Source organism: Anas platyrhynchos, chromosome 11 (genome assembly GCF_047663525.1).
Source record: "Anas platyrhynchos isolate ZD024472 breed Pekin duck chromosome 11, IASCAAS_PekinDuck_T2T, whole genome shotgun sequence".
Lineage (NCBI taxonomy): Eukaryota > Metazoa > Chordata > Aves > Anseriformes > Anatidae > Anas > Anas platyrhynchos.
Window position 1 is genome coordinate 13,638,247 of NC_092597.1, and position 27,908 is coordinate 13,666,154.

The 27,908-nt window shown below is 48.2% G+C and overlaps 2 protein-coding genes across 17 annotated transcripts in view; one reads left to right on the forward strand and one right to left on the reverse strand.

Annotated features, from left to right (window-relative positions):
• Positions 1-380: 380 nt before the first annotated feature.
• On the reverse strand, positions 381-7,017 carry SENP8 (SUMO peptidase family member, NEDD8 specific). Its single transcript, XM_027466547.3, has 3 exons — positions 6,871-7,017; positions 6,413-6,571; positions 381-3,010 (listed from the first exon to the last, which is right to left on the reverse strand). The coding sequence occupies exon 3, from the start codon at positions 2,965-2,967 to the stop codon at positions 2,329-2,331; it is 639 nt and encodes a 212-aa protein (XP_027322348.2). The 5' UTR covers positions 2,968-3,010; positions 6,413-6,571; positions 6,871-7,017; the 3' UTR covers positions 381-2,328.
• A 117-nt stretch (positions 7,018-7,134) lies between these two features.
• The window catches only part of MYO9A (myosin IXA), a 186,293-nt gene continuing 165,519 nt past the window's right edge, over positions 7,135-27,908 (forward strand). For 15 of the 16 annotated variants that reach the window (XM_027466498.3, XM_027466508.3, XM_027466503.3 and 12 more), the window contains exon 1: positions 7,135-7,231. The gene's annotated coding sequence lies outside the window, so the exon portion shown is untranslated. Of the gene's footprint in view, positions 7,232-10,891; positions 10,911-27,908 lie in introns of those variants that run through there. The other variant, XM_027466502.3, reaches the window with a different exon arrangement.

Consider the following 27,908-nt stretch of genomic DNA (forward strand, 5'->3'; position numbering starts at 1 on the left):
CTCCTGTTTGTTCTCCTGAGCTCGGTGACGCCTGGTTGAGCGTATTTACTTTTCTTTGTGTAAAGAAACACCACGTAGAAGCTCAGGGTGCACCAACCGTCTCCGGCAGCCTCCTGGCGTGGGACAGAGGCTCGGGCAGGTGGATATCCATCGTGAGCGATTGAATCAGCCCACACAGGTGCTGGTGGAGTTCCTGCACTCACCAGCTCCACAAATCTCCCCCGTTTTACCAGCCCCAGGAGCAGTGCCTGCACAGAGGAGGACTCTGCCACCGAGTCACAGCCACCGCAGACGCGATGCCACGGTGTTGCAGGACAGCCGGAGCCACCGCTCTGCTGGGTGCTGGCTGTAAGTACTCTCAAAAGAAGGGACAACAAGCGTAGGGCTTCAATTAAATTTTATTCGTGGTTCCCCCAGGAAGAAGTGGGACCCTGGAGGCGTTTTCTTCCTTCACTCCCTCCTCTTGCTTGGGCAGGGAGGAAGATGAGGGAGGTGATGTTGTCACAGCACAGACAGAAGTGTTCGTTTGCATTCGATGAGCAGCTCGCCTGCAGTCTCTGAGCGGTGATTGTACTTGGTGCTGCGGGGCAGGCGGTGGGGCGTGGAGGTGTTACACCTGGGTAATGGCAGGCTCAGCCTTGGCGGCAGTGGTATAGCTCTGTCTCAGCAACACGGGCCCCACGCTCAAAAAGAAATCCCCTCGGCAAGCAACTCGATGCCCTTTGGGGCAACTTCTGTGGTTTTGGATCTGTCTGAGTGGTGGAGGTGCTCTTCCAGGGAGGGCTGGTGCTGGGAGGAGAGCCCTGTGCTGCTGGCTGCTTGCTGGCAGTAGCGGCTCGGAGCCTCGTTTCGCCCCACTGCTGTCTGTGATGGTTTGTTTGGGTTCTGGAGGAGCCCGTGGGGCTGTATCTACTTACCTTTTCTTCAAAACAAGGGAAATTGGTGTTTCCGTCCCATCCTACTCTGTGCTGGTACCAGCACTTGTGGGACTGGGCTGCAAATGAGCCGGGTGAGGAGTTGCAGGTTGAAAACAATCCCTCGCCTCTTCCGCGGGTTATTTTTGTCTTGGATTTCCCTGGTCCAGTTGGCACCAGGGGTGTGGTTGCTCTGCCAGACACCACCCGAACAACTGGCTCCTCATTTCTCAGGAGGTCATAAGATTATTCCTTATCCTGCAACGCCATCTTGTTTGCTTTCCCACTGCCAGTCCTGTCTCTTAATAATAGGATCTGCTCTTAGATCCCATTTGGAGTCCAGCACTGGAGGAAAAGTGTGTTTTGTGTAGGCCGATCGTGAGAGAAGTATATTAAGGACTGAATCTTGAGCTTCAAGGAGACCGCGCTTATCTTTGGCTTTTATACCTCAAATTCTGCCCCTTTGTTCTCCCTGGTATGTTTTTTTTTATTTATCTGGAGTAATGCAAGAACTGGTTTTGTGCTAGAGAAAGCACAGCAAATGATAACAAGAGTTGGGGAACACTGCAGAGCCCTCTCCACCAAACGGAGATGACCTAAAATTGTAATGAGAAAAGAAACTTCAAAGCCTGAGTGTCACTTTCCATCTCAATTAAGTTTCCTTTTCTAGGATTTGTTTTCTCAGCTTCCTATTAATCTTCCAGCAGCTCAGAGTCAGGCTTTAATTTGTAATCAGAGCAGACAGAGGTGGGGAAGGGGGGGAAAAAGGGGAAGAAAAAAAAAAAGCAACCTTGATGCAGCCTAGGAGCACCTATCTGAAGAAGACAGCTTTTTTTTCTTTTTTTCCCCTGCCCCAATCTTTAAATAATCACAGCATTCTCTTTTGAGTCTCATCACTTGACACAATCATCTCAGCGTCACGCATTCTGCAGCCTTGCTGCTAAATCCAGGCTTCTCAAACACACTGAGCTGTAGGCACAAATTAGGAAAGTCCATAATGAAGTGTTTGGGGCTTGGTTTTAAAGGGGATTGCTAAACCTGGCCAGAAGAGCAATGCCCACAGCTAATTAAAGCCACCTAACGAGGGCGTGTTGCCTGCTGGGCAGAGGTGGAGAACTATCTTTAGCACCTCATTTTGCCACAGCAATTAGTGTAAAATAAATAAATAGATAAATAAATAAATAAATCGGCACTGATAGGAGGATTCCTTTGAAAGCAAAGGGGCTTTACTGGTGGGAAGTTCAAAGGCCAGCGATTTCCAGAGGAGACTAAGGCTTTGGGAGGAGGGCACTGCGGGTTGTGGCAGTGCTGGAGGGGTTACATTCTTCTTTGGGGAAAATCCTGCGCCTGGGCACCTCCCTCAGGCACTGGGGGTGGTGATGGCAGACAGGAGAGGCGGTGGTGGGGACGAGCATCACTTCTGGGCGAGCTTGGTGATGAGGGCTTTCCAGTCTGCTCTTTTCTGCGTGACGTAGGAGGGGGTGAGGAGCTGCAGCAAAGACTCCTGGTGGCCCCTGAAGTATCCCTGGCACAGAGCCTCGGCGTTACAGATCACATACATCCCACAGTCATAGCTGTTCTGCTGGGCTGGTGCCTTCTCCTCCACGAAGGTCACTTTGCCCCCTTTTTTGCCCAAAAAGGCCTCCAGCTTCCCCGCCACCTGCTTGGCATGGACGGAGTTGCACTTACTGTGGGAATCATAGTGGGCGAAGCACTTTTTGTCCCTGAAGTAAACCAGTAGGCTCCAGTGCGTGCCCCCAGCAGCCTGGTTGGAGTTGTCATTGATGGGCAAGAACACCAGCTTCTTGTGGAGAAGGTCTAGCGGTTGAAGGAATATGGCTATTTCTTCCTGGCTAAGGGCACATTTGATGAACTGAGCCACTTCGGGGCTGATAAAGCAAACCTGATCGCTAAATTCTTGGAACTGGTCGCTGGCAAAGTACTCGAAGGCAAAGCCGATGATGTGATCGTTAAGCCAGTTCGGGGGCTCCAGCAAGGCAAGGTCTGACTGCCGCAGCAAGCTGTCCATGTAGCTGAGAACAACAGGGTCCATCCTGCGTGGGTAGGGGCCGCTGCGCTCCAGGAAACTTCAGAAGCTGCAACACAAGAAGGGTAGGAGAGAAATTAGGCAATTAGACCACACCTTTGACAAGACACAGAGCCACAGCTATGTCGTGTTCCTTCTCAGCTAGCAGAAAACCAAGTCTCCCAGGCTGAAGGAGCAGCACTGGCACGACCTGCCAGAAGGCAAGGCTGAGGACAGGCTCCTTGTCTGCAGCATGCGACAGGCTGAGCTGGCTGCTCGTGCTGCTCTAGGAGCAGTCTGTGTCTCTGATGAGATAAAAGCCTCATGGTTACAATCTTCATTTGTGCTGTGGGTGGTTTCAAAGCAGTTCCTGCTCAGAAACTGCCGGCATTCCTTCAGCTCCGTGCTTTGCAGAGAAAAAACACAAAAATCTTCACCTAGCAGAAATCAGTCAGCATTGCAGTGTTTTACCTGCATGGTGACAACCACTGTAACGCTTTGCACCACTGGTATTCATTAGAAAAAGTCTTTTCAAGCCTGCCTGATGGCATACGTCCCCCTTTGCCCAGCAGACAGTGCTGCAGCTCCGTGCCAGATGCGTGACCTGTTCCAGGAAAACCTGCTGGTCCGCCAGCACAAGAGGCACGGCTGCGGTAAGGAGAAGCCAAGCACAACAAGATCACAAACAAACCAGCTCCCTGCCGTGGGAATTTTTAGGACAATTCTCTAGATACCTGCTAAAGATTTCAGCAGTTCTTGTACTAGCGAAGCTGTCAAATCCACCAAGCATCTCTGTCTTTCAGCTTGGGTTTTAACTCACCAACATTTTGCTCATAAAAAATGTTATACTGATTATTTTAAGCTTCCTGAATTTGGGTTCAGGAAGTTGTCTTGCAGCAGGTGTATTAGCACGGCTATGAAGGTGATCTTGAGAAGGGAAGAGTGTCAGTACTGCGTCAGACCATCCCATCTCTGGTAGCAGAGAAACCTGGTGAATGGCACTGCAACCGGCCACATGGACCAAATGCCTCAAGCTCTCCCAGCTCCAAACTGTTTTGAAATTCCGCACGGACACAGGCTGAGTCACTCCATCTTGTTTTTGAAGCCCTTTTGCTTTGTCTTTGCTGTTGGCTATCGCAGGCGAATGTGGCCACCTGGCTGCTCACGACCCTCCCATATCAGTCTGTGCACACTGAGCACTGACATCCTTCCAGACAGAAGTGGGTCCTCGCCCTGACCTGCTCTGTCCCATCTTTTCCTCCTTGTTTGTCCAGACTACGCTGTGTCCTCTTAATCTGTGCCTGCTTACCACAAGCAGTGGCTGCTTATCCTTAGGAGCCATCTGGTAACGCAAGCAGATGCTAGCACCTCGGTCTCCCCACCCACGTTTGAGGACATCTTCAGGGGACTCGCCTGGGTTTGCCAGGCAAAACATCAGCCTCTTTTCTGCTTTATTTGTGCACCCCCTAATTCTGTTCTTTCCTGGTTCCTATGCTCAGCCCAGCGACAGGGCCACCTCTAGCTTACACACAGCTCCTTCTCAGAAGCTGCTGCCTTCCTGGCTGGGAGGATTAAAGCGTTTCCAGAAGGAGGTTGCAGCACGCTAGGAGGTGCTGCTCAGCAGGCAATAGTGAACCGTCTGGGACCAGGCTGGGGTTGAGCCATGGGATCTTCCAAACGCAAACAGCTGCTTTCACCCCGCTGCAGCAGCCCTATTTTCCTTCCACTCCCCCATCCTCTGCCTGGGCTGCTCCTCTGCTGCAATGCAGCATCAGCCCCGAGGCATCTCTTTGGCTGTCTGGGAGCAAAGTGGCTCAGGGCAGCAGCAGTGCTGTTGCCTCACCCTCTCCTCATCTGTGCCAAATGCGGCACGAAAACATCTTGGGGTTTCTCGAAGCGCTGTGTGCAAACTAATAACGATAAGATTGCTTCGGTATGATTCACTGTGAAGAAGACACTAATTATCTGTTATGATAGGGGAAAGAAATCACGTGTTGTTGTTTACACCTCAGGAAGACGATTTGTGCTTCTCACTGCAACATGAATCATTAAAAAACCCTTCCTGTCCAGGTATGCATAATCTCAGAGAGATTTAGATCTAATAAGTCTTGGCAGGGCCGCAGCGCACGTGACTCACAAGCACCAGAATGGCTGAAACACGCTGCGTGTGTCATACGGCGGAAGGAAGGGCCGAGGTAGAATGTCTTGGAGAGCTAATAACTATTTGTGCATCACCGATAGACCCGGCACATGCCAAGCTGCAGGAGTCACTGAAAAGGAAGGGGAGCAGTCATTGTTATTTACACTGAGCCAAGCACAATGGTATTTGGACACACTTCCTATGTTAACGAACTCAAACCATTTCCAAGTTTATGGAGCAAATCCTTTGCAACAGCCTGTGGTATAAAAACAACACAAGAAATCCAAACCAAGTCCCAGGAACACAGTACCATGCTTAATTATAAACAAGTTTCTAACACAGTACCATGCTTAATTATAACCATGTTTCTAACACAGTACCATGCCTAATTATAACCATGTTTCTTGCGCTATACATCACACAAGCCTAAAGTGACCAGTTTAAGGGGGTCAGAGGGTCAGTGCTCACATAACTTTACACATACCCATACAGAGCCCCAAATTCTCCTTTACCACATTTTTTTTCTGCATCATCTCCCAGCGATGTACAAAATACACCCAGTAGCTTTCCAGGCAAGTCGAAATGTGATTACAGGCAATGGACAGATGCGAGCATCCTGTGTTCTGTTAATTTTCCACTCTGCAGCAACACAGATTTATTTATTTTTTGTCAAAGATAAAAAAGAGGGACATGTGGCCTCCTCCTACAGTCAGGAAGGGAGAATGGTTATAGCAAGTGCCTTACCACCATGAGCTACTACTTGTTATTTCACCGCCATCTGGCATTTGTGAAGCTGCTCGTGAATTGTGCTGGGTGGCTCACAGGAAAACCCTCCACAACCCCACGTGCCCTTCAGAGCTGCTTGAGGCCAGCAGCAAGGACCAAAAGCACCGTGTCACGGAAGGTATCTGCTGTCAGAGAGCTCCTGCCGATGCTAAAGGCAAACCCACAGAGGAGCTGGGATGTGGATCCCAATGCATCCAGTGTTAAGGGACTTTGGGCTCCAAGTGGCTCTGCTTGAACCCAGCCAGGATTTACCTCATTGAAGGCTCCAGCACGCTCTGTTCAAAAGGTTTTCATGAAAATAGGAATAAACACTGATGCAGGCCTGGAACGGTTGTTCTGGGTTACAAGCAGGAGTCTGGCTCCTTCACTTTATTTGTGTGTCAGCAGCTGTGATTTGTGAAAGCCGTGATCCCTGGCTCCTCAGAGCAGTGTTGGCTTACCTGATTCTGACAAGAGCAGCAGGGAGAGGGATAAAGGATGGCTCCAACCACCACCCAGCCCCACGAGCAAGCCCACCCGCTCCGGGACCCCCTCAGTGTTACCGACCTGACACGGCCGCGCTCTTACACGGGTCCCGCAGGCGGCCGCCGTCCTCGCATCTCCGGGTCTCCGCGGCGGGACGAGGGGTCCGTGGCTGCCGGCCCCAGCTTGCTCCGTGCCCGGCTGGGGCTCCTGGTGCGGGGCAGAGCCTGGGTTTCGGGGCAGCTGGCAAAAAGAGGCGCAGCGGTGTGATTGTTGTTATTATTGTTGTTATTGTTGTTGTTGTTGTTATTGTTGTGGGGCGCCCCTGGCACCGCCTCAGGCTGCCCGCGGCCGGCTCCTGAGGGCCGAGGAGGGCCCGGGTGGGCTGCGAGCCGCGGGGCCGCCCCTCCCGCTCCTCCCCGGCGACCAACCCCCCTCCCGGCACAACGCAGACACCCCTCTACCCTTCCCCTATCAGCCCTGTCCCCCCAAACCCCTTTTTCCTCACGTTTCACCCCAAAACCGCGGGGCCGCTCCCTCACCTGCCTCCTCGGCGCCGGCCGGTTGCCAGGCGCTGCCGTAAAGCAGGCGAGCGGCGCGTCGTAAAGCGGCCGGGGGGCGGGACCACACAATGTGGGCGTGGCTTACACAGAGTGGGCGTGGCTTATGCAGAGTGGGCGTGGCTTGGGCCGAGTGGGCGTGTCCCTCCCCCGGCACCTCCCCCCTCCCCTCCCGTCCCCACCCGGCGGCGCGCGGGCAGGCGGGCGGGCAGCGCGCGAGCCGCCCCCCCCCGCCCCTCCCTCCCTCCCCGCCGCCCCCCCCCCCCCCAGCCCGCGGCGCGAGGCCCCTCGGCGGCGGCGGCGGCGGCGGCGGCCGGGATGCGCCGCGCCCGGCACCCCCCAGGTGAGCGGCGGGGGCCGTAGGGGGGAGGACCGGAGGGGGGGGTGGGGGGGCTGCACCCAGCGCCTTTGTTCCGCCCGCGGAGGTACCGGCGGGGAGGGAGCGGGAGGGGGCTGACAGCGCCGGGGGAGCGGCTGCGGGGCCGGGCGGCGTGTCCCGGGGAGCGCCCCGCGGAGGAGCGGTTCCTCGGTGCCCCCCCCCGGTGTCCTCCCGTAGCCCCCCGGCACCCCTCGTCACCCCCCGGTCTCCTTTCGTCACCCTCCGGTCCTCCCTCGGCATCCCTCGGTCCCCCCCTGTCACCCCCGGCATCTCCCCGGTCGCCCCCCCGGGTCCCCTCCGCCTCCCCTGGGACCCCCCCGGTCCCTTCAGCACCCCCTGGTCCCCTCAGCACCCTCCGGTCCCCCCCTTGTCCAGCCCCCCCCCGCCATCCCGGTGCCCCCGCACCCCCCCCCAGCCCCTTCCAGCCCCTTCCCGGGGAGGTGCGGGCACTGTTGCTTTCTGGAATTTTCCTAAATCCGTGCGAATCGTCCCCTTTTTCGGCACGAATGACCCCCCTCGCGACGAGGCGGGGAGCCGGGGGGTGCCTTTTGTTGCGGGCTTCTCCCCGCAGAGAGCCCCGCAGCCGGGCTGGGCATTGCCCGGAGCTCGCCCAGCCCCTGCTGCAGCCCTCGTGCACCCTTTTGGGAGCGAGTTCAGGAGAATTCGGCGTGGTGGCGAGGAGAGCTCCGCTGCGGGGATTGATCCCCAGCGTGGCGTTGTGCTAAACGCATCGCGCCTTAACCCATGGTCCTGTCACTGCAAAGAGGTTCCCAGCTGGGGACACGGCTTTCTGGCTGCCTTCGCGGCTTCTCCTCCCCGAGGAGCGCTCGGAGGCGAGGTGTGAGTGTCGCCTTCCCGTGCGTGGCGGTGGTGGGGATGACGGGAGCGAGGGACGAGGCCGGAGCAGCACTGTGCCGAGCTGCCCGCGGGGTCACAGAGACGGGCGCTATCGCCGGGCGGCATCTCCTCCTCGGTCACTTGCTCCAGGGCCGCGTGATAATCACGCTTGCCCTGACGTTTTATGAGTAAATGTCAATCGTGGCGGCTTATCCAGTTGTTTAAATTTAAATTTAGTGAGAAATCGCCCTGTTCTCCCTTATCGAGGGCTGTTCTGTGCTGGGATGCTCGTGCCGGGCTCTGGGGTGTTTCCCTGTGCGTCCTGCCCTAGAGGACCTGCAGGCTGACCGCCTTGCTCTGCTCGTGGCAGCTCTCCCTCCTGGCCCCGTTTTTCCATCCTCAAGGCTGTTTTGAAAGCTCTCGGTCCAGGCTGCTTGGAGCAGGGGAGATAATTGAGCAGCGTGACCGGCGAGTGATAAGCTCTTGTTTCCCGGTCTATCAATGATGGTGCGACTCGATACTAGCAGTGGACAAGGGGGGATGACGTTACAGATTAAAATCCCATGGTCAGTCGGTGGCAACTGCGATGAATCTGAAGGGAACCAAGCTGCTGCTTCATTTGGATCGCTTGGTTTTCTTATTTCTTAAAGAGTATGAAAATGTAGATTCAGCTTTGCAGCGTGTGCGCGCCTCAAATTTATTTCTTCTACGCATCCACAGCTCCAGTTATGATTTGTAAAATTCAATTTTGCTTTTTTTTTTTTTTTCTTTTTGTGGGGATCTGCATTGTAAGCTTTAAAGGTATCAAGTGGCTGACATGACGTCTGCTGTTGCAGTATCTTTTAAAAGCACTGGTGCTTACATGTGCTACCTAGTAGTACTCTACCCAAATCTTTGGGAACCTTTGATTCCATTTTTCATACTGGGCCAAACATCTAAATGTCGTGTGCCTGAATTATTTCTTATCATGTCCGTCTTAGTGAGCATTCATCAGGTTTGCAAGAAAACCTCTGAGAATGTTAAGCATGCGAGGTCAGGCGCCCGGGAAACACGAAACCTGAGGTTACCTGTACGGCCGTAATTTAGCCCATTTCGAGGCAGAGCTGTGCCAGAAATCCTAATTGCCCATCCGCCACTTGATTTCCCTAAGGATGGTTTCCAGCTCTGGCACCTCGGGATTCCCAGTGGGGATGGATCCATCGCTCCTTCGCGTCGGCCGCGAGTCAACAGGGGGAGTACTGGGAGCACAGGGACGGTGCCGCTCCCTGCACTGGTTCCACGGCTCCACATGCAAAGCCAGCGAGGAAGAATGGGGTCTGGGTCCAAGCCTGCCCCATAATCCCGAAGTTTTCATGGTCTCGAGCTGCCAGTGTTTAGCGAAACCGCGAGCAGAAGCGATGTGAGTGTTTCTCAAGGCGTTTGTCAGGGTTGGAGTTGTTTTTTCTTAGTGAGCGCAGCAAGCAGTGTGTCTCTGATTAGAAGGCCATTTTCTGCCAAATTCTGGTTCTCGTTCAAACCGTGGAGCGGTTGAGTGTAATTCCTTTAAAAGTACATTTATGGGGGGGAACGATGCTGTTGAGCTATTTCTGCTGAAGCGTCCTGGCTGCTTTAACTTGATTTGTAGAAATTCCCGCTTCCAGTTCTTTCCTAAATAAAATGGAACCGCGGTTCCGCTGGCATGTGAAATACTTGAGAAGTAGTAACACAAACCAAGTGCTTCAGAAGAGCTGCTGTCTGCAGGAAGAAACCTGACCGTTCCTTAGATGAATTGTTTTGCTGCTGTGTGACCGTGAGGCTCCAAACACGCTCGTCGGGTCGTTTATGAGACGTTTGGCTGCGTTCTGCAGGCCGGCTCCCCAGGATGGGATGGGTGCAGGTTCCGGCTTCAGAAGACGAGTTTTTGTTGGGTTTTTGTTTTTGTTTTTTGCTGAGGTTAAAAAGAGTGCCTTATTTTCTCAGGCTTCGGTCCTGTGTGCCTACATTTGCTTAACTTCCTCTTAAGTGAATGGGATTTCTCTCTTTTCTAAAAGTAAACATGAGCATAAATATTTAAAGGCTGGCGGCTCAAGTTTGCAAATTCAAGACTTTCTCTAGCATTCCTTTAGACAAGAGCAGGATAATAAGAGATTTTTGGTTGTGTCTGGAGAGCTCCTTGCTCTGAGGCACAGCTTGTTAATTGTTGGGACTTCCTGCTACGTGGTGGTGGTTAAAATGCTGCGCCGTGTTTTCAGGTTGGGCGGCTGGGATTATCGCTCGCAGGGAGCCGTGAGAGTCAAGTGCTGCTGATGGGATGTGTGTAGAGTGTCACGACTGTCTCCTGATCGAGGTCAATTTTATGGTCAGTTTTCTGTTTATTTTTACACAGGCCAAATTTTTCTGTATGCTTCAGGTAGGTGTGGATGCGCAGGTGCCTGGGATTTAGCCTAAGTAAGCTACACAGGTGAAATGCTTGTCAAGGATGAAGGGGGAAAAAAGGAAATGCAATTGTCTTTGTGTTCTGGGGAGGACTTGGTTTTATCTTGCTGTCGTGGTCGGCAGGTTGAGCACCACAGTGATGCAATTCTCGCTGGTGTGACTGCACTAAATGCTTTACCTCTGTATCTTAAGCAAACACAAGCCATGCATCCTCAGAAAATGTCAAAATTCAAAAAGGGAGGCATATTGCGGGGTGATTTTTAGAACTGAAGTGATTCGTGTATCTGTCCTAGAATATTAGCAAGAGTTGGGGCTCTGTGACTAGCAATTTTCTTCTGTGGGGAGGAACTGTGCAGCAAGCAGGTACCCACGGAAAAGTTCTGTAGGCAAGGTGAGACCTGTCCGTCTTTGCCACAAATGCTTTTTGTTGTTTTTTTTTTTTTTTAAAAAACCACAAACTTTAATGCTGCGCAATTGTGTATTGTTGCTTCTAGCTTTTTTTCCTTCACAGTGAAACCGCTTTCCTTCCGATGGAACAAAAGCTGCTTTGCAGCGAGTGGGGTGCCGAGGAGCTGCCTCATCACTTTCCCCGCACCCCCTTGCATTCCTGCCTTCACAGGACATTGGGATCATCGGGATCAGAAGCAACCCGAGCAGGTCACGTAGTCCAAAATCCTGCCTGTGGCTATAGCTGGCTAACATCGGTCCTCCTCGCCCTGTGGCTTGCAGGTTGCAATAAAAGAAGGGCAGGGAGAAGTTCGGGCATCCAAAATGGATGAAAAGTGTCGGGGGAGAGCAGGGTTATCCCTGATCCCTGCTTCATGGGGCTCTGCAGGGCGCGTCCCTCGCTCGGTGCCCGCTGGCACGACGTGCTGCCACCTTGCCTGGCGTTTCTGTGCTGCCGTTAAGCTGATGGAGCCGTAGGCTCCTGCCCAAAGAGGATCTGAGCTGGCTGAAGATAATCGTGGCAGGGGAAAGGAGAGAGCTCTCAGCCGGATCAGTTTGCTGATACCTTCTCGCTCAGCAGCCTGAAGCTGGCAGGCCGACAGCGCTGCCCGCTGACGGTGCTGAGCTCTTTGGGGGTGAAACGGTCGTGCTCCGGGTGCTCGTGCTCCATTTTTCTAGCTTAAACGACAGAAATAAACAATACATAGCTGCTCCTTCAAGAACTGTCATTGCTCGCTACTTGCCATTAAGTTGAGGGGTCTCGTTGTTGCTTTTGAGCCCCACTGGGCATCCACACAACCCCGGGCCCCTTGGGTGCAGCGTGGTGGGCTTTGGTGCAGGATGGGGCCGTGTGTTATGTGTGAGGATGCTGATGGCTCGCGTGCCGCTTCTGTGTGGTTAGGAGAGGATTAGCTGTGACTTCTGCATTTGCGTTTTCTGGTTTTCCTGTTGCCCTTGTGACTGGGAGCTGGGTTAAGCCTTTGAAACGAAACGGGCTGAGAGCCCCGCGATGCGAGGGATGCTCTGTCAGTCCCATGACACCGCAGCTCGCTGGGCTGCCGACTGCTGCAGGCTGCTCGATTTCCTCGCTCTGACTTCGGTTTGTAAGCAGGGCCTCAGCACAGCACCGAAACAACTACACGTGTGTGGTGTTTTAACAGTGAGGTCCCCGATGTTCCTCACTGTGGCACAAGCCTGCTGCATGGGGAAGAGGGTTGAAGCTCGTTTTCCTCGCCTTGGGACATGCACCAACTCGGCACACGATGCTGCCACAGAGCAGAAGGCGGGTGGGAGCGATGTGAACTGGTGAGGCACCAACTGATCCCGCTCTTGTCAGGCAGCCAGACGGATTGTGTGTTCCAGCTTGGCTGCGGCCACGAAACCCACTCTCAATTGTGTGTATCGGGCCCTTCCAGCCCCTGCTGGTGTTGATACCTGTGCTTTTTAGGGCTGGTGGGGAACAGGCCAGTGGGCTGCCCCCTTGAATCCTGCGTGCAGCAGCAGAAGACAAATGTGTTATAAAAATAACCAGCGTAATGCATGTAGGTACTGCGTTCGGTGTGCAATGGGCTGCTGTTCGATATTTCTGCTACGTGAAACGAAAGTAGTTAGGACCTAACTAAACGTGCAAGGAATGTTTTGTTATTTTTATGATTTATGATTTTTTTTCTCCTGTTGCAGCTACTTTGATTATTGCCTTTATTAATGTTAAGGAAAAAAAAAATCTGTGGGCTTCTCTGTCGGGTGTGAATCTTCTCTGCCGCTGTCTCACCTTGAATCACATCTGGTGTACCACAACGTGACCTTGAGTCTGTTGTAGAGTTATTCCCTCTCCGGATGCCTGTTTAGAGTCCCTGCTTATATCCATCAAATGCTGATCATCTGACAGCCTCTACACGGTTTTTAATCAAAATTCTCAAGACTGCATTACTTGTAAAGAATGACCTTTAAGAAGGTACACGATCCCAGATATGCTGTGTCGGCCAGTGGTGGCTGAGTGTTAATGGGAGCGGAGCGTCTAATCCATGTAGATATCTTTGAAAAAGCCAAACTCTTAAGGAAAAAGAAATAAAAAAAACCGACCAACAATGCACATTATGAATGTTTTTGATAGACAGCCAAGCATTCTTTTATTGTGTTCCACATCTTCGTGTTGGTTTTGTTTAGAGTGATGAACTTAAAACAGTTAAAATATTTACTTTAGAAGACTTCCGTAAGCCTACTGTTTTTTCTTCCGTTACATAAGTACATAGACTGAAGTACAGTTCTTAAAAACATTGACGTTTTTACTTTTGTAAGGCTTGTCTGAGGTAAAGAACTGTTACGTTGGTTTGTGCTTGTTGGGTGTGTAGGACAACCTCTCCTGGAAGGAATTAGGCAATGATTTAATTGTGGAGGAATGTGGTCCCATTAGGTGCAAAAAAAAAAAATTAAAAAAATTGAAGGCAATAAATCATTAGAAATTTAGCACTTGATTGAAACGACGTTAAGCAACATTTTAAGGTTTCGGAATTAGTGCTGTTGGAAGAGCGGGTTGTGTTTGTAAATAATCCTTCTGGGGGTTTCTTTGACAAACCAAGTGCCGGAGAGCTGTGTAGGAGGCCGCTCCCCGCACCTTCGGGCTGTGTTCAGCCTCCATTTGCCAATCATTCAGCAAGCAGTGGATAATTTCATGGGTTTTGTTGCTGCTGTCAGTGGCAAGGGCAGCTGAACAACTCCTGTTTGAAGAGGGATTTCGGCGGGTGTCGTCTAAAAGCAGGACCATCGTTTCTTCCGTTTCTTTTCATCAGAGAGTAAAGATACTGCCAGCTGAGAGGGCCAGGGCGTGCAGGAATTCGGAGGAGGATGCAGCAGACAGGCAGCTTGTTTTGGGTTTGGGCCATCTCACTTGCAGAGCGAGGTGAGACATTTCGGTGAGCAAAAAGGGCACGCGTGACGTGCTTATCCTCCCACCTTCCATGGGAAGACTGTTTGAGAGGTAATCCGTGCGGGCAGGCGTTTGGGCTTCACGTCAGGAGGGCAGACTGTTCGCCGTGGTCATCGCCTCAGATAATCTTATCCAGAGACACTTCACCGTGCCTGGAAGGTAAGCACGGGGGTCAGGAGACAATGCAGGGCAGAGGCCGGGGTAGATTTGCTTGCGGCAGATAAATCCCTGAGGAGAGGTTTGTGCTGTGGGGGGTTTCTGATGGCTGCAGCTGGATTTGGGACATTGCTGCAGACAGACCCAGAGGTGGTTCAGATAGGTAGAAGTGAGGGAGGTTTGTCGTTCTTGAGGGGGAACATGGGCTTTCCTTGCCAGCTGAAGAAGGTGGGAAGCGGTGTGTGAGGTCGTTGCTGTTTAGGAATGTAATGCCAGTGAGGAATCTTAAGAGTCTCACTAAATCATGAACGGAATTAACTACCCAAAAGCAACCAAGGAGTCTGCAGGTATGATTTTCTAAACAAAAAATTGCTTTTCCTGCTGACTGCATACCCTTGTCTTGTTCACCTCTAAATAGGCGATTGTCAAATTCATCATGACTTGTCAAAGCACAGGATCCATTTCAAGGCTGACGCCGTTGTTATACTTCTCCTAGTACATCTCTGTGATCTCACTGTTCTATGCAGAGATTTGATTAAGGAATTTATTAACCTTGAGCTGTAATATTTCTTCCTGCAGGACTGAAATCATACCTCTAAGCAGTAAATTACCAAGAGGGATTACTTACCAGCAATTGCCCATCACTTGCCCCTACCACTCTGTAGAAGTGTCGTGGATTCATGTGCATTGTTTCAAGCTCAAATCCCTTTTTAATTACAGAACGGGAACAGTGAGCCTGCTTCTAAAAGTATTGTTTCCGAGTTCAGTTTTACTATACGTTCTGTTCCTATCCCTCTCCCTCCATTTATTTGATTTAAATGATTTTCCAGTGCTGCTGCTATTCAGCTGTGATAAACAATACAATAAACACGGGGGAAAATAAATAAAGCACCTCCAGTGAATAGGGGAAGAATAATGAAATACAGAAGAAGCTGAGCACCGAAGAACATGCCTGGTTTGGGTATTGAGAATTCATCATCACACCTAAAAGTCTTTGCTGGAAAGAAAGATGATCTGAAAACTAGAACAGGGAAAGACATACTCCTATATTTTTCTTGTATTTTTTTTCTTCCTGAAAGAAGACCTGAGCATCACCTGTAGTGTTGCAAGGCCACTTGGCTTTTGAGTTTTTATGTATTTTAAGGTTTCCTCCTCTGGTTTACCTCTGATCAGTCCTGCTGTCCTATTTTCATGCAAGCCCTCATGCTGCTTTCATTTTTGGTTTGTTCAGGAGCCTGTGAAACTTGAGGATTAAAGCTGAATGAAGAGTTTTATGCAATTGTTGTTGTTTGAAGAATAGCCCCGGTGTGAGCTCTCTGGTGCTGAATATGGACGCTTTTCAATTACACAGAAAGCTCATTTAAACCTCAATTTAGAAGTAGCTCGGTGTCTGAGACTTAGTATGAAGATTGCACTCTTGTCTCTTGCACTGTGTTTTTTTAGTAAAAGTGAAATCCTTGAAAGAATATCATCTTTCAAGCAAAAAACAAACAAACAAACAAAAAAGCACCTTTTTGAAATTAAACCCCAACCTGCAGACATGGATTGCAAGTGTTTTGTTTGCAGTTTTTCTGTGTGCCACATGCTTTGTAAGTTAACTCTACTTGAGCATGGACTGAAAGCGAGATTTTGGAGGACTTTGGTCTGGAATGACTTTCTCTTCTTGTGTTTAGGTTTTCTGGGAGCGTTAATCTACATACTTTTGTTTCAGGTATGCTGTTCAGAGGGTGGAGGGGTCAGGTATTCAAAAAACTTGAACAATTTTCCTTAGGTGAAGGATCATTACAGGTTTAGATCCTGCTGTTATTAGTGAGACTCCTGTCAGCTACCATTTAACTTTCTGCATGTCAAAATTCCTGCTTGTGATATGCTCTCCTGCATCTTGATGTGACCTTTTCTAAGAGTCCTTGAGCTTTTTAAGGTCTGGAGACTTGAAGTGTTTGTTGAATGCTGCAGGATGAGCAAGGAAAGTGACTATTTCAGTTAAGCTGCACAAACATTTCCATTGTAAAAAGTTATTTTTGGCTGTGCAGGGTTGTCGGAGCTGATTTTAAGATGGGGCTGAGCAGACGCTTTCAGCTAAGGAAGCGTTTTCTTTTCCTTCTCCTTTCATCGCCATTTATCCCCTGAATTCGTTTGTAGTCTAGGCTGTACTGGGCCATTTTAGGGTAAGATATGAGATTGGAAGCTTTGTGGATCTAGATTATAAATTTAAAACCACAGGGACTTCTGAAGCAGGAGAGAGACAAAGGTGAGAAAATTCCCACTTGAGATGGGAGTAATCCTTACTTATAAGCATGTCCTGTTTGATCTGAGGGAAAACTAGATGGGTTACGACTCTTACCCTATGTGAACATTGAACTGTGACTTATAATTAAAAAGTTTTTTTGTGGCGCGGGGCAAGCCAGAGTCTGGGCAGCATGGGGCATTTTCCACTGGCAGTCCTTTAGGATTTCGCTGCATGTAATCTTCATGTTTCAGAGCTAAAAACCTCATTTTGGAGTAAGAGAGGACTGTGTGGCAATTACGGAAGCATGCATATTTGTGTGCTTTAGGGAGCTATAGCTCTGAAAGGCTGGAATAATATTTAGCTAAGTGCTGCAGATGAATTTGAAGATGAGAACTTCAGTCTCAGCTGTGATTAGGAAGTAAGTACATGGTAATGTGTGTTCATCTTCCAAAAGGCAAAGGCTTCTGGTTCTGAGCTCCGTGAGGCTAAAAGCTTCGTGGGGCAGTCTGTCTGCAGAATTACAGTAAAAATTGGAGTTGCTAAGGCAAACGTGAAAACTGAGCAGCAAGTTAGCTCTTCACTGCACCCAGTATCGTCCCCATTTGAGCCCAGGCATCAGGGCAGTTGTTAATTTCGGAATTTTGTGATCTTCCTGCAGGTACCGGGAGCTGCTCAATGCTTGGGGAAGAAGCAGGTGAGCTCGACACTTTGCTTCTCCTCAAGCACGGGGTTACCGGCTGCTTCCACCTGAGCTGGAGGGAAACAAAGCTCAAAATCCTCTCATTTAGCTGAGATTTGTTGGTTAGGCTGTAGTGTTATCCTTACACGGATGCAAAGACGAAGATGGAAAGACCCACGGGGTGATGGAGGGTGTTGAGCTCTGGGCTTCTCCTCGAGCCCCCTGCATTTTGCTGGTGCTGCATCCGCTGGGGCACATTGCCTCTGCCAACTGGGGCCCAAACTGGCTTTTCTGCCCAGGTACCTGAAAATAAACAAAACTTTGGTCACCTGGCAGGAATCATAGCCAACTGCAGAGGCAAGTAGGAAAATAAGAATTTTTTTTTTTCTTTTGCATGTCCCTTCCTCATTCTCTACGTGCCATCTAATTTCTCAAGCAAATAAGGTGTGGGTCCTTCTGGTGCCTTACTCGACGTGTAGCTGAGTTGTTCTCTAAGTTTTCTGCGTGTTAAAATATGCAGCAGTGCAAGTCGTATGTACGTGAATTCAGTGCTGGCTATTATTGTGTATTTGTATCAGTTATGCTCGTGTTGTTCTGAAGTATCGCCATCAGATTAATGTTGCAGGTGAAAATTTCGCTTGGGTTAGCTGCCTCGTGTGCTTCACTGTGCCTGAAAATGATGGAGACGTGTTTGCTCTTGCTGTCTTTTTTTTTTTTTTTTTCTTTTTCAATTTTGTTTCTGTCCTGAAGCAGTTAATGCAGAGAGATGTTGATTTGGGCAAACAATACGAGCCAGTTGCTGTGGTCTGCAGGGTGTGGCTGCGAAAGGTCTTGTTGCTGGTTCTGTTTGCTAGGCTGAGCTGGAAAGGGCTAATTATAGAGACAAACTGGGGAAGGAAGAGAACAGGGTCAATTAGAGCATCCAGCACAGCTTCCTTTAAATTAGTAGTTGGGCTGAAGAGATAAAAACAATAAAGAAGCATGGAGTGAGATTTCAACTGCTCTGCTGCGGAGTCCTGCCAGCAGCTACAGCAGATGATGTTTTGCAATTTTGGTTTGGTTTGTAAGTAAAGAACGTGTTGAATGAGTAGTTGTGTTACTGAATTGCCAGATTGCTTTGAGACTGAAAAGATGTTACCACTGCTTTTCCTTTAATAGGCTTCCCAACTGCAACCGGTCGTGACCGTGGTTTGAATGAAGCGAGGGAATGCCATGCCCCCAGCATATGAGTAATGTGGGCTTGTGTGAAGAAGGAATTGTCTTCTGCACTCAAGATGCTGTATTTTAATTTAGAAAAAAAAAAAAAAAAAGACTAAACCATACATCTATGTAAATGTGAAATGGATCAATTTGGGGCATGTTTTATCCCCAGTTTGAGAGCATACCGGGGCTTGGCTTGTCTTTCTTGAGGTTGTCTTTAGGGTTTAGAAGTTTTTTTCCTGGATTTATGTGTGAACTAACTCCGATTAGAGGAAATGGTATTTAAAGAGGTGATGCCGAAGCAGTATGAGCTTTTGGCTCGTAGTTGCACAGGTGTGGAAAGTAATAAACTCCTGTGCTGTCTGGAATTCATACAAGCCAGTAAAGAAAACCTTCTGTTGCACTCTTACCAGATGACCCTTTAGTCCTTTAACACACCCTTGTCTCAGTTTTTCTCCTTTTAGGAAAAAAAAAAAAAAAAAGGCACCAATTGGCACACCCTCCCCACTTCTGCGGTGTATTTTTGCTTTTCTTTGGCTGGTTTGACCATCCTGCAGCGTGCAATTACTCAGAATTACTGTGCAGGAACGAATATGGTGGAGCAGGGAGGAAAAGCGGGGAGAAAATGCAAAGTTCTGTTCATGCTTTTCTATCCAGATTGGCAAGTTCCTTCTGCCGGTGCCGTGACTCATCCCAGGCTTCCTCGCTGGAGGCGACTTCTGGCAACGCATCAAAGCAGAAGCCCATGCTTTTAGACCGTAGTTGAACCAGGACTTTCCTTGAGCGAAGGCTGTTTTGCTTGTCCTGGAACCTTTCATGTGCAGGAGACTGCAGGATGCGCCCATCTCTCAGGGAAATTCATGGTGAAGTCGGGTAATTCAGGTCGAGAAGGGTTTCTTCTTGCTGCTTTGAGCAAGGCACCTGCTTGTCCGGAGGGTCTTGCCCACCCCTCCCAGATCTGTGATACCATCGGAGAGCAGAGCTGGTTTTCCTCTTGATTTCTTGTTTTTGTAGAGTTCATATTTAGGGTTTGAGCTCAATTTCCAGGCTTAGTATGTCAGCTAAAAAATTTCATGACTAGGAAGGGAATTTCTTTTTCCTGAAGGTACAGGTAGAGCTACACTCTGCTTGGAGCTGTGATGCCAACTGAGTATCCTGCCCTCCTCTCTCTCGTTATAGTTAAAACCAAGATTGCTGTAAGCTTTCAAAATGGCTTTTTTTTTTTTTTTTCATAAGCTTATTTATTCTGAGCAAGATGGCTCGGGAGCATGAGCAGTTCCACCTGGAGGAATTCGGGATGGTGTCACCGGCAGGGAAAAGACAGGGCTGGATCCAGGAGAGGATGTCAGTCTGCAGCTTGAAGGATGTGCAGCAAAGATTTTGGAAGAAGGTTTGTTTTGGAATTTAGGGCTGCCTTGTGGAAAGCGTGGGGCTTTTGGGGAATATATTGCCGGTTACTTACATGATACAAGCACCTCCTCATTATGGGGCCTACTCCAGTTCTTAGAGATATTTTAACTGAACTGAGCCCTTAATGTTTTGAGGGATTCTTTGATGTCTTACAGTATTATATAGTATTTGTAGACTGTTTTTTACTTACTGCGTAGCCTGTGTGCCCCAGTTACAACCCAGCATCTCTTAGAGAAGAAAAGCTGGTACCTGCTGCGAACAGCTTCATCACACCCACAGGGCAGCGAAACAGCACCCAAAGGCTCCGGGTAGGTGTGGGCACAGCCCTAACTGGGGGATTTCTTTTCTGTAGGTGTCACGCAAAGAAGGGAAATGCTGGAGAGAAAGTGAGAAGGATGTGTAAATACTTAGAGGCTGCTTCTCTCAAACACGCAAGGGAAGGCTCTTGGAAAACCATGAAAGTGGCTGTTGTCTTTTTCTTAATGGGCTGGAAATGGAGATTGGCATCCTGAGCTGGCACAGGAGCCAGCCTCTCGATAGGGATCTTAAGTTACACACGAGGTAGAGCCTTAAAGGTGCAGATAAAAATGTAAAATGAATTCAGTAAGAATGCATTAGGGTGCAAGAAAAGAGTGGTGTGGTCATAGAGAAAAAATAAATTATTTTTGCAGCAACTTTCTGTTAGGTTGAGACAGGGTTAGAGGGAAGCTGCTCTGCCAGCTGAGGTTAGTGCCTGTGATGAGAGTTTTACAAGTGTGGTGAAAGTGAAAAATCTTCATCTTTACATTTTTTTTTTGTGCTAAGGGAAAAGGACAAAAACAGATAGATGTGGTTTTAAATACTGGCATCATGAAGTGGTATCAGAGCTCCAAAACCTGGTCTGTGCCGTTCTTACTTAATAGTGAGACCTTTTTTTCCTGTCTCTATTAGATTAGCCCCCTCAATTTTTATTTTGAAAGTGACATTTTAATGATGGGATTGTTCTGGTCTCTCTTCTGCTGCCACATTGCACACACATTTCTTTCCTTCGCCCACATCTTAATTGTTTCCTCTGTGTGACAAAGTCCACAGGCCAGAGCTGCTTGGAAGGGGTGTGTTTTTTTTATCACTTACTTACCCTGCATCTGACGTTGGGCAATCCCTGGAGTTTTGTAAGTATTATAGCAGCCTTCCAGGTATATTTAAGCACTTTTTCATCCTTTTTTTCAGATGGTGTTTGTGTGTTGGTCTGTGCGTTCCCGTCTCCGTTTGTGTGCTATGTTTTGGGAGAATCAGGGCATTTTACATCCAACTCTTCTGCGAAGTCATCAAAGCTTCAGGTTTTATTTAGGCTTGTTTCCTGCAGAGAGCAACACGCGATTGGCAGCGACAGCACCAAGTTTCTTTTCCACGTGCCTCTAATCTGTCAGCACAACTGTTGAGAAGTGTTTGAACAAGTGGGATTTCACTGCATTGCAGGTCTTAAACTGCATTATTTTTACACTGTTAGTACAGAATACAGGATAAGCTTTGGGGTATTTGAAAGTCTGCAGTGGTTGAAGCATGTGCTTTCCAGGGAGCAGAGTCAAGTGAAGGACTGGAGATGTGAATTATTCCTGTGGCTTAACCTGTGCTTCTGCTGCCAGTCAGTTTTTCAAGTATTCATTTAGGTGAGAGCATTTAATAGCAATGTATTAGGATTTGTGAGATGCTCAGGGTAGCTGACAACCAAGATAGCTCTACTTCTGTCTCTAACTGAGATTTTTGCACGGTCCCCTTTAGAAAGGAACACTTTAAAACTGTACCCAAGCCTGCAAAGTGGCTTTCAGTGGGTATGTGCGCTGAAGAAGAGAATTCTCACTACTTTGCTAGGTCTGTGTTAATGATTTGAATAAATGAGGGTCTTACTTAATTTTGCATGACTCTAGGTTTTTGTTCAGGCTCAGCGCTATGACTGATAGACTTTTTTTCCTCCCACAATATGCTCAGCCCAGTCGAAATGTTATAACCAGCTTTAGTTTTCTCCGTTTCCTATGATTCTGAGTTAACCCTCTTTTCAGGAAATTAGTGGCTTCCTGTAGACTATTTGTAGTTGCTGCTGGCTGAGAAGAGTGAGGTGATGTCTATGCAATGAAATATGATAAAGTGTTTGGGAGGATTAGCTCTTTCCTTTTCTAGGATTAGCGTGATACAGCCGGGCACGATAGCGGTCTGAGGATGCCGCGTGCGATTTCTGCTCCCGTTGGAGCGCAGCTGCCTGCGGCCGGAGGAGGAGCAGGGCTCCCCGTACCCTCCGGCTGATCGCCTTCCTCCTCGCACTGTTGCAGCTTGCTTTTGGATTCTGAGGATGAGCCAAAACTAAGAGTTTTTGTTCCGTTGTTCTATTGGCTTCTATAATTAATTTGGAGGTACCGGGGTGTTTTTTTTTGTTTTGTTTTTTTTTTTTTTTTTTGGCGTAGGAAAACAAAACCTGCTGAGAATCATTCTTGCTTAGGGAACTGTCAGCGGAGACAGAGAGACTGTGGTGCCGATTCTTGGCCGCTGCAGAGTCCCCGTTGGTGCCATTTCTCACCCTGGGAACTCGTGCTGTGGCTTCTCCTTCCTGCTCTGCGTTCAGCCGCATGCTCTGGACAGGAAGCAGCGAAGGCTGAGCGAATCTCAGGGCGCTCGCGTTTAATACATTTGTGCAAGAACAGGAGAGTTGGGATTAAGGGCGGGCTGCAGCCTCGTCTCGGAGGGAAAATGCCTGTTTTCAGCACTTTGCCAAAAGCAGAAGACTTCTAAGACCGCGGCGTTAAGGCTTGACCTACTTGTAGCCGCTCGGACATCTGTGCGAGGAGGTGAGGATGAAACAAAGCATTGTAGCTTCGTAATAGCAGAAACATGACACACGAATAACGTGCGTGGCTTGGCAGCGTTTCAGAGGAAGTCTGAGTAGACGTGTCTTACCGGAGGCACAGGGATCACTGGGGGTGGCATTCAGGTTGTTCCTAGTGGCCGGACTGTCTGCCCCGCTCTGCTGTGCCCTTTTCCTGCTCTTTGGAGGCATTGTTGAGGGGAAAATTCACAGTAGTGGCACTCACGCTTATCTTATTTACTGTTGTTCAAGAATATCTGATGCTATTGTCTGCTCCTTCATACGTGAAATCTAATCTCTGCTTCAATTAGCCTTGGTAATAAGGCTCCTGCTTGATAAGCGAGTAGACAAATATTAGCGCATTACCACCAAGGTCTTTATCCTTTGCCGAGATGCAGCGGTTGAGCTTGAACGCAGGTTATTTATGCGCAGAGAACAAACTTATCTGGGTTCCTGAATTACCCCTCCTGCAAAGTGAGTGTTCCTGCTCCTGAACAAAGCCGGATTCGGCTAGATGAATGCTTCCAGCCCCTTCCCTGTCACACAAGTAAAATATTTTTCCCACTTTTCCACGTGTGCAATATTTCTGGTGCTGCCTACGGCGTGCACGCAGAAAAATGCATAAAGAATCCAGTGTTTGTGGGCAGCTCTGCACCAGGCTGGGCTTTCCAGCAACGCATCTGAAATATGCGCAGCTCGTTCACGCGGCGCCTCCGCAGCCCAGTGACCTGGTGAGGAGGAGGATGGCGGGGGCCAGCAGCAGATTGTTGCCGTTGCAAATAAAACCACTCGTCCACCCCACAGCCCTGTCCCGAGCCCACATGTCCCAGAGGCTGGGCAGTGGGAGCAGAGCAAGTGAGTTGAGCTGTGCAGAGCCTCGAAGCTTCAAGGAGATAGCACCAGAGTGCTGCTGGTGGCAATGGGGATCTCTCTTGGTAAGGGGAAGAGGGAGAGAAAATTGCTTCCAGAGATGATCCTGCAGCTGATGGGAGAGATCTACTGAGGGAGCATGTGGATGGAAGTGGCAGGTGTCACGGACAGATGAGGTTTCTTGTTCTTATGCAAAATTCATGTCCAGGCTTTATAGTGCAGGGCGATCTTTTCTAAAATAACACTGAGACAGCCCTTGGAAGGCTCCCCCCCTTTGCAAAACAACCCAACCCACTAAATGGTGTTTTTGTTTTTTGTTTTTTTACATATTTCTTTGTAAAAATAGCTAACCTTTTCCATTTTATATTCTCCCCATTCCTGCTATAAATGTCCTAGTGCCATCATTTGGTGCCTTTAACATCTAACTCAATCGTTGTCTCCACTGGCTGGGAAAGCACTGCCGGTGCTTCAGTTTGCTCTGGCTGTGTTGCAGCACAAAGGAGCCACCGTGACCTCCAGGAGGTGAGGGAATACTGAAGGTGATATTGCAGACCCCGTGGTTGGTGAAATCACTAACCAGCTCAGCATTCTGGAGACGGTTGCATGATATACAAAGCCGTCATCATCAATTCAGGTAATTTGAGAGGAAGCACTTCAAAACTCCTTTTGTGTGCATCAACAATTCCGTGTTAATTTTGAAAGCTTCTTTGCATCACGGTCTTTGCTTGGTTTTCCTCTCACTTGTGCTCCTGAGGATGTTTGCCCACAGAACTGGTGGGGCTGCAGCTGCCTAACATCTTCTTGTTGCTCTCGGGTGAGTTGTCTTCTGCTTGTGTCGTCCACCTTAAAATTAAATTGATAGAGGAGTTGGAAACTGCCTTCTTCGTGCGCCTGGGGCAGGAAGAAGAAAGGCAAGCTGATGCATGCTTTCCTTCGGAAATTTCCCTGGATCTGTCTGGTTGCTCTGTAGGCACCAGGAGAAGCCTCTCTCAGACAAACTGGGTGTCTGGTGGCGGGTGTGATGGGCCTCCCCCCGGCTTGTTGGAGGGAGCCAGCCCTCCTCCACCTGCTGTCCCGCTGAGGACTCTTTTAGCCAGGTGTTTGTACTCTTCGTGCATGAAATATTTTAAAAAATAAAACTTGACATCTCCTTAAAGCTCAGCTTGGGAATACCTAAAGACCTTCCCAGTCTCCAGCCTCTAATGACTGGTTCCCCGGTGAGCCCCCTAGTTTTGTGTTCCCCATTTCGGGAAGCGATGGTCTCCTGAGAGTGGGAATGAGAGTGGTGGAAGATGTCACCTCCTCTGCAGGAACGTGCTGTGCCTGTGGATGTCCTTGGCTTCTTCCAGTGCCTCTCATCTACTTCAGTGAGAAAGCAGCTGGTCTAACTTTTCCAAGTGAAGATTGACACGTTTTCCCCCCAAACACACCAAGAAACAAACAAAGCCTGGCAAACCAGTAAGGGTCGACCTGAAAGGAGATGTCATCCATTAAATACTTGCATGGAGGGCTGTGACTTAGGATCTGCTGGGGTCCAGATTATTCAGCAGGACTGTAAAAATAAATTAAAAGCATATTTTTCATGAGCGCTTGTCGAAGAAGCCTTTTTGATTTATGTTCCTGGATCTTTTACATGTATGCATCTGAGATGAAAACCAGCATGGCTAAATGATGAGGTTCAGGTTGATATGAGCCAAACAGATGCACTTCAGAAAAAAAATGAAACTTCAATCTTAAATTTACTTAGCTCATTTCCTAGTGTCATTACATTATCCTGATGATGAATGTTCTTCAGTTGTGTGATCCTACACTGAATATATTTTTAAACATTTCTTCACGCTTCCTTCTGTTGATCTCATCACATAGCAAAGTTAATAGATTTAAGGCAGTTTCATTTCCATACCATATGTTCTCTAAGACATTTTGGACGGATAATGATAATGCTTATACATTTTATTTTATCACACGATACCAGAATATACTCTGTTTTTCAGGTAACAGAGGTAGGAGGTCTTCAGAGAAGCTATGAGCGAGGTGCTTTGTTTTTTCCCCTTAGTGGTACCGTCTCCCGTTCTCTTTCAGAGCAGTCAGGAAGGATGGCACTTGGGATGCGAGGACTTCTTTAACCCACTAGCCCATCAATGTGACCTTGATGAATGACTTCTAAACCTTAATTTATGTAACGCTGATTATTGCAAAAGCAGCATTCCCTGTGGCACTGGATTTCCTTCGGCTCAGGCTGGAAAAGGGGCTTTGCTTCAGATTTATTGGAGAAAAGTGTTTGGGGCTGCACGCTACATTGTTTGTAAAAGACTCCAGGAATGGCTTTTTAAATTGCCATAGTTAACTGTAAACGTAAATCACAAAATTGAATTGTGTACTCTGGGAAAGCACGATCTCATTTGGGAAGGATGTGATTTCTCCTATCTAAGAAACTGTGATTGGTGCCTGAAGAATAAGCTGAGCTGCAATTACAAGCTGCAGCTGATGCTTCACTAACACACCAAATTTTGCTAAATCACCTGAGTAAGGTACTGAAGCTGACAAATTTAACATCATCTGGGGGGTACTAAATACTTTATTTCTTTAAACATGTGCAGTGGTTTAAGTGGTTTTGTGCTAGAGATAAATAAGTTGTTCTTAGACTCAAGAAGTTCATTTGTAAATTTGTAAATTTGGTAACATAGGTTGGGAAACTTCCTCACATGTACTTCATTAGTGCTTTTTTTTGTTTTGTAGATATCAGTATCCTTAAATATAAATGTTAAACTTTGTGGTCTTAGTAGAAGAGAAATCTTGAAGCACTCTGAAAATATGTTTGCTAATAATTAGTGTTAGAAAATAAATTTGAAATTGTCTAGTTAAAGAAAATAGTATTCTGTTACTGAGAGTAACTTTACTCCATGAAATCCATTGACATATTTTAGGTTATTGAAGCTGAAACCTCTAATCAGAAGATAACAGGACTGTGACTGGGATCCAAGTGCTGTCCCCTCCTTTTCTGGTTCTTAGAGGATTGTTAGATAGTTTTTGTATTTTTTTTAGGGAGAAAAGCATTTTGTGTTTCTTTGCTGTCTGTGTTTGGGTGAATTAACTATCACTGTCCAAGAGGCTGAAAGATGTTCCTAACAGAAACTGGGTTTGATGTTACCAAAGGCGATGAGGGGGACTTTGAAGAAGGGACATGAAATTGGTTCAGAGTATAAAACTGCAAAATTCCTTTAGTAGTAGTGGTTTGTAAGATGGAGATGTAGGTGGTGCTTCCCTGTCAAAAACCTGAGACCTTGGGATGAGTTTTGATGAAGGGGAACTGCAAAACAGCAGCTTATGGAGTAGAAGGATGAATAAGGCAATAAAATTTACAGTAATTTTACGTATCTGAAGGAGCAGTTGGCAAAGTAGTGGGAGAAATGGGCAAATGTAGCAGAAGCTGAAAGGACAAGGACAATAAAATGTCCCAGAGTCTGAGACCTGGGGGTGTTGTCAGCTTTGTGCAGCTTACTAGTATTTTATTGGTGTCTAAGCTCTTTAAATCCTTATTTCTGGTCTCGCATTTCATTCCATCACAACAAAAGCCGACCTCAGTTTCAGACAACCATGTTTAAAAATAGGCAACAAAAAGCCCTCTGCCTTCATTCTTTTAAAAACTTGTGGTCTGTCAAACCTGATTACCCTTTAAAAGTTAGGGTTAATGATGCTGCTTTTAGTCAAACTGAAGATGAGTTTCACTGCAGGCTTGATTGGAAAGGATCAAGGAGAGCGGAAAATCGATGAGACTCGAGTCAGAGGCTGTTTCTGCTGAAGTCAATTAGAATAACCAAGAACACAACAAATGGTTTTCCGTGCATGTGGCAGATGCCAAATACTAACAGCTAAAAACCACTGATGCCCTTAAATGGGTGTGAAACTTCTGATATTAGTTTCTGCCTGCGATTGAGGTATTGGTAACAATAATAAGCTGCTTAAAATGCTTTTTCTCTAGAAAGTGACTTTTAGGCCGAGTCCAAGCATGGAAAACTTCATCAGTTTGGTCAGGTAAAATCAAGGCTGCATTGTGAGTGGGAAATGCCCGACTGCTGCTGCCTGACCTCAGCCTCCTGCAGCTCCTGAGCCCTCCGAAATGGCAAGAGCAGCGCGTATCGCCTTTCAGAAAAGTCAGCGAAATCTCGGATTTCTGATCTGAATCTTGGGCTGTGATTCCTGTGCATGCAGCAGAGGTGGAGGTGGTGTATCAGGGACAGCATTTTACGGAGGGGAGTGAAAAAGCTCTTTAAAGCTCATTGCCAATGAACAGATAGAAAGACAATATGAGAAGTTCTTCTTATCTTTCAAATAATACAGCCTGCGTGTAAAGCGGTGATGGTGAAGAAATAGCGAGATCTATTTCAGTCCTCTGAACAATGCGAGTTAATTAGCAGCAACTTGGCTTTCACTTGTCCCTTTTCTGCCAGTGCATTTACGGTAACAGAAAATGGATGCCTCTTGATATTCCTGTCGCGTTTTATTGATGCGATGAACTACGATGAGTCCTAAAAACCTTGCGGTGAGATCAGCCAGCGCGCCTCACGATTTCCTTGCTGAGAGCGTTTCCAAATCTGCAGGAGGAGCGACAACACACCTGCACTCGCTTCCAAC

Excerpts from the sequence above, each read along its gene's own strand:
- SENP8 (XM_027466547.3), bottom strand. The coding sequence starts at position 2,967 with ATGGACCCTGTTGTTCTCAGCTACATGGACAGCTTGCTGCGGCAGTCA.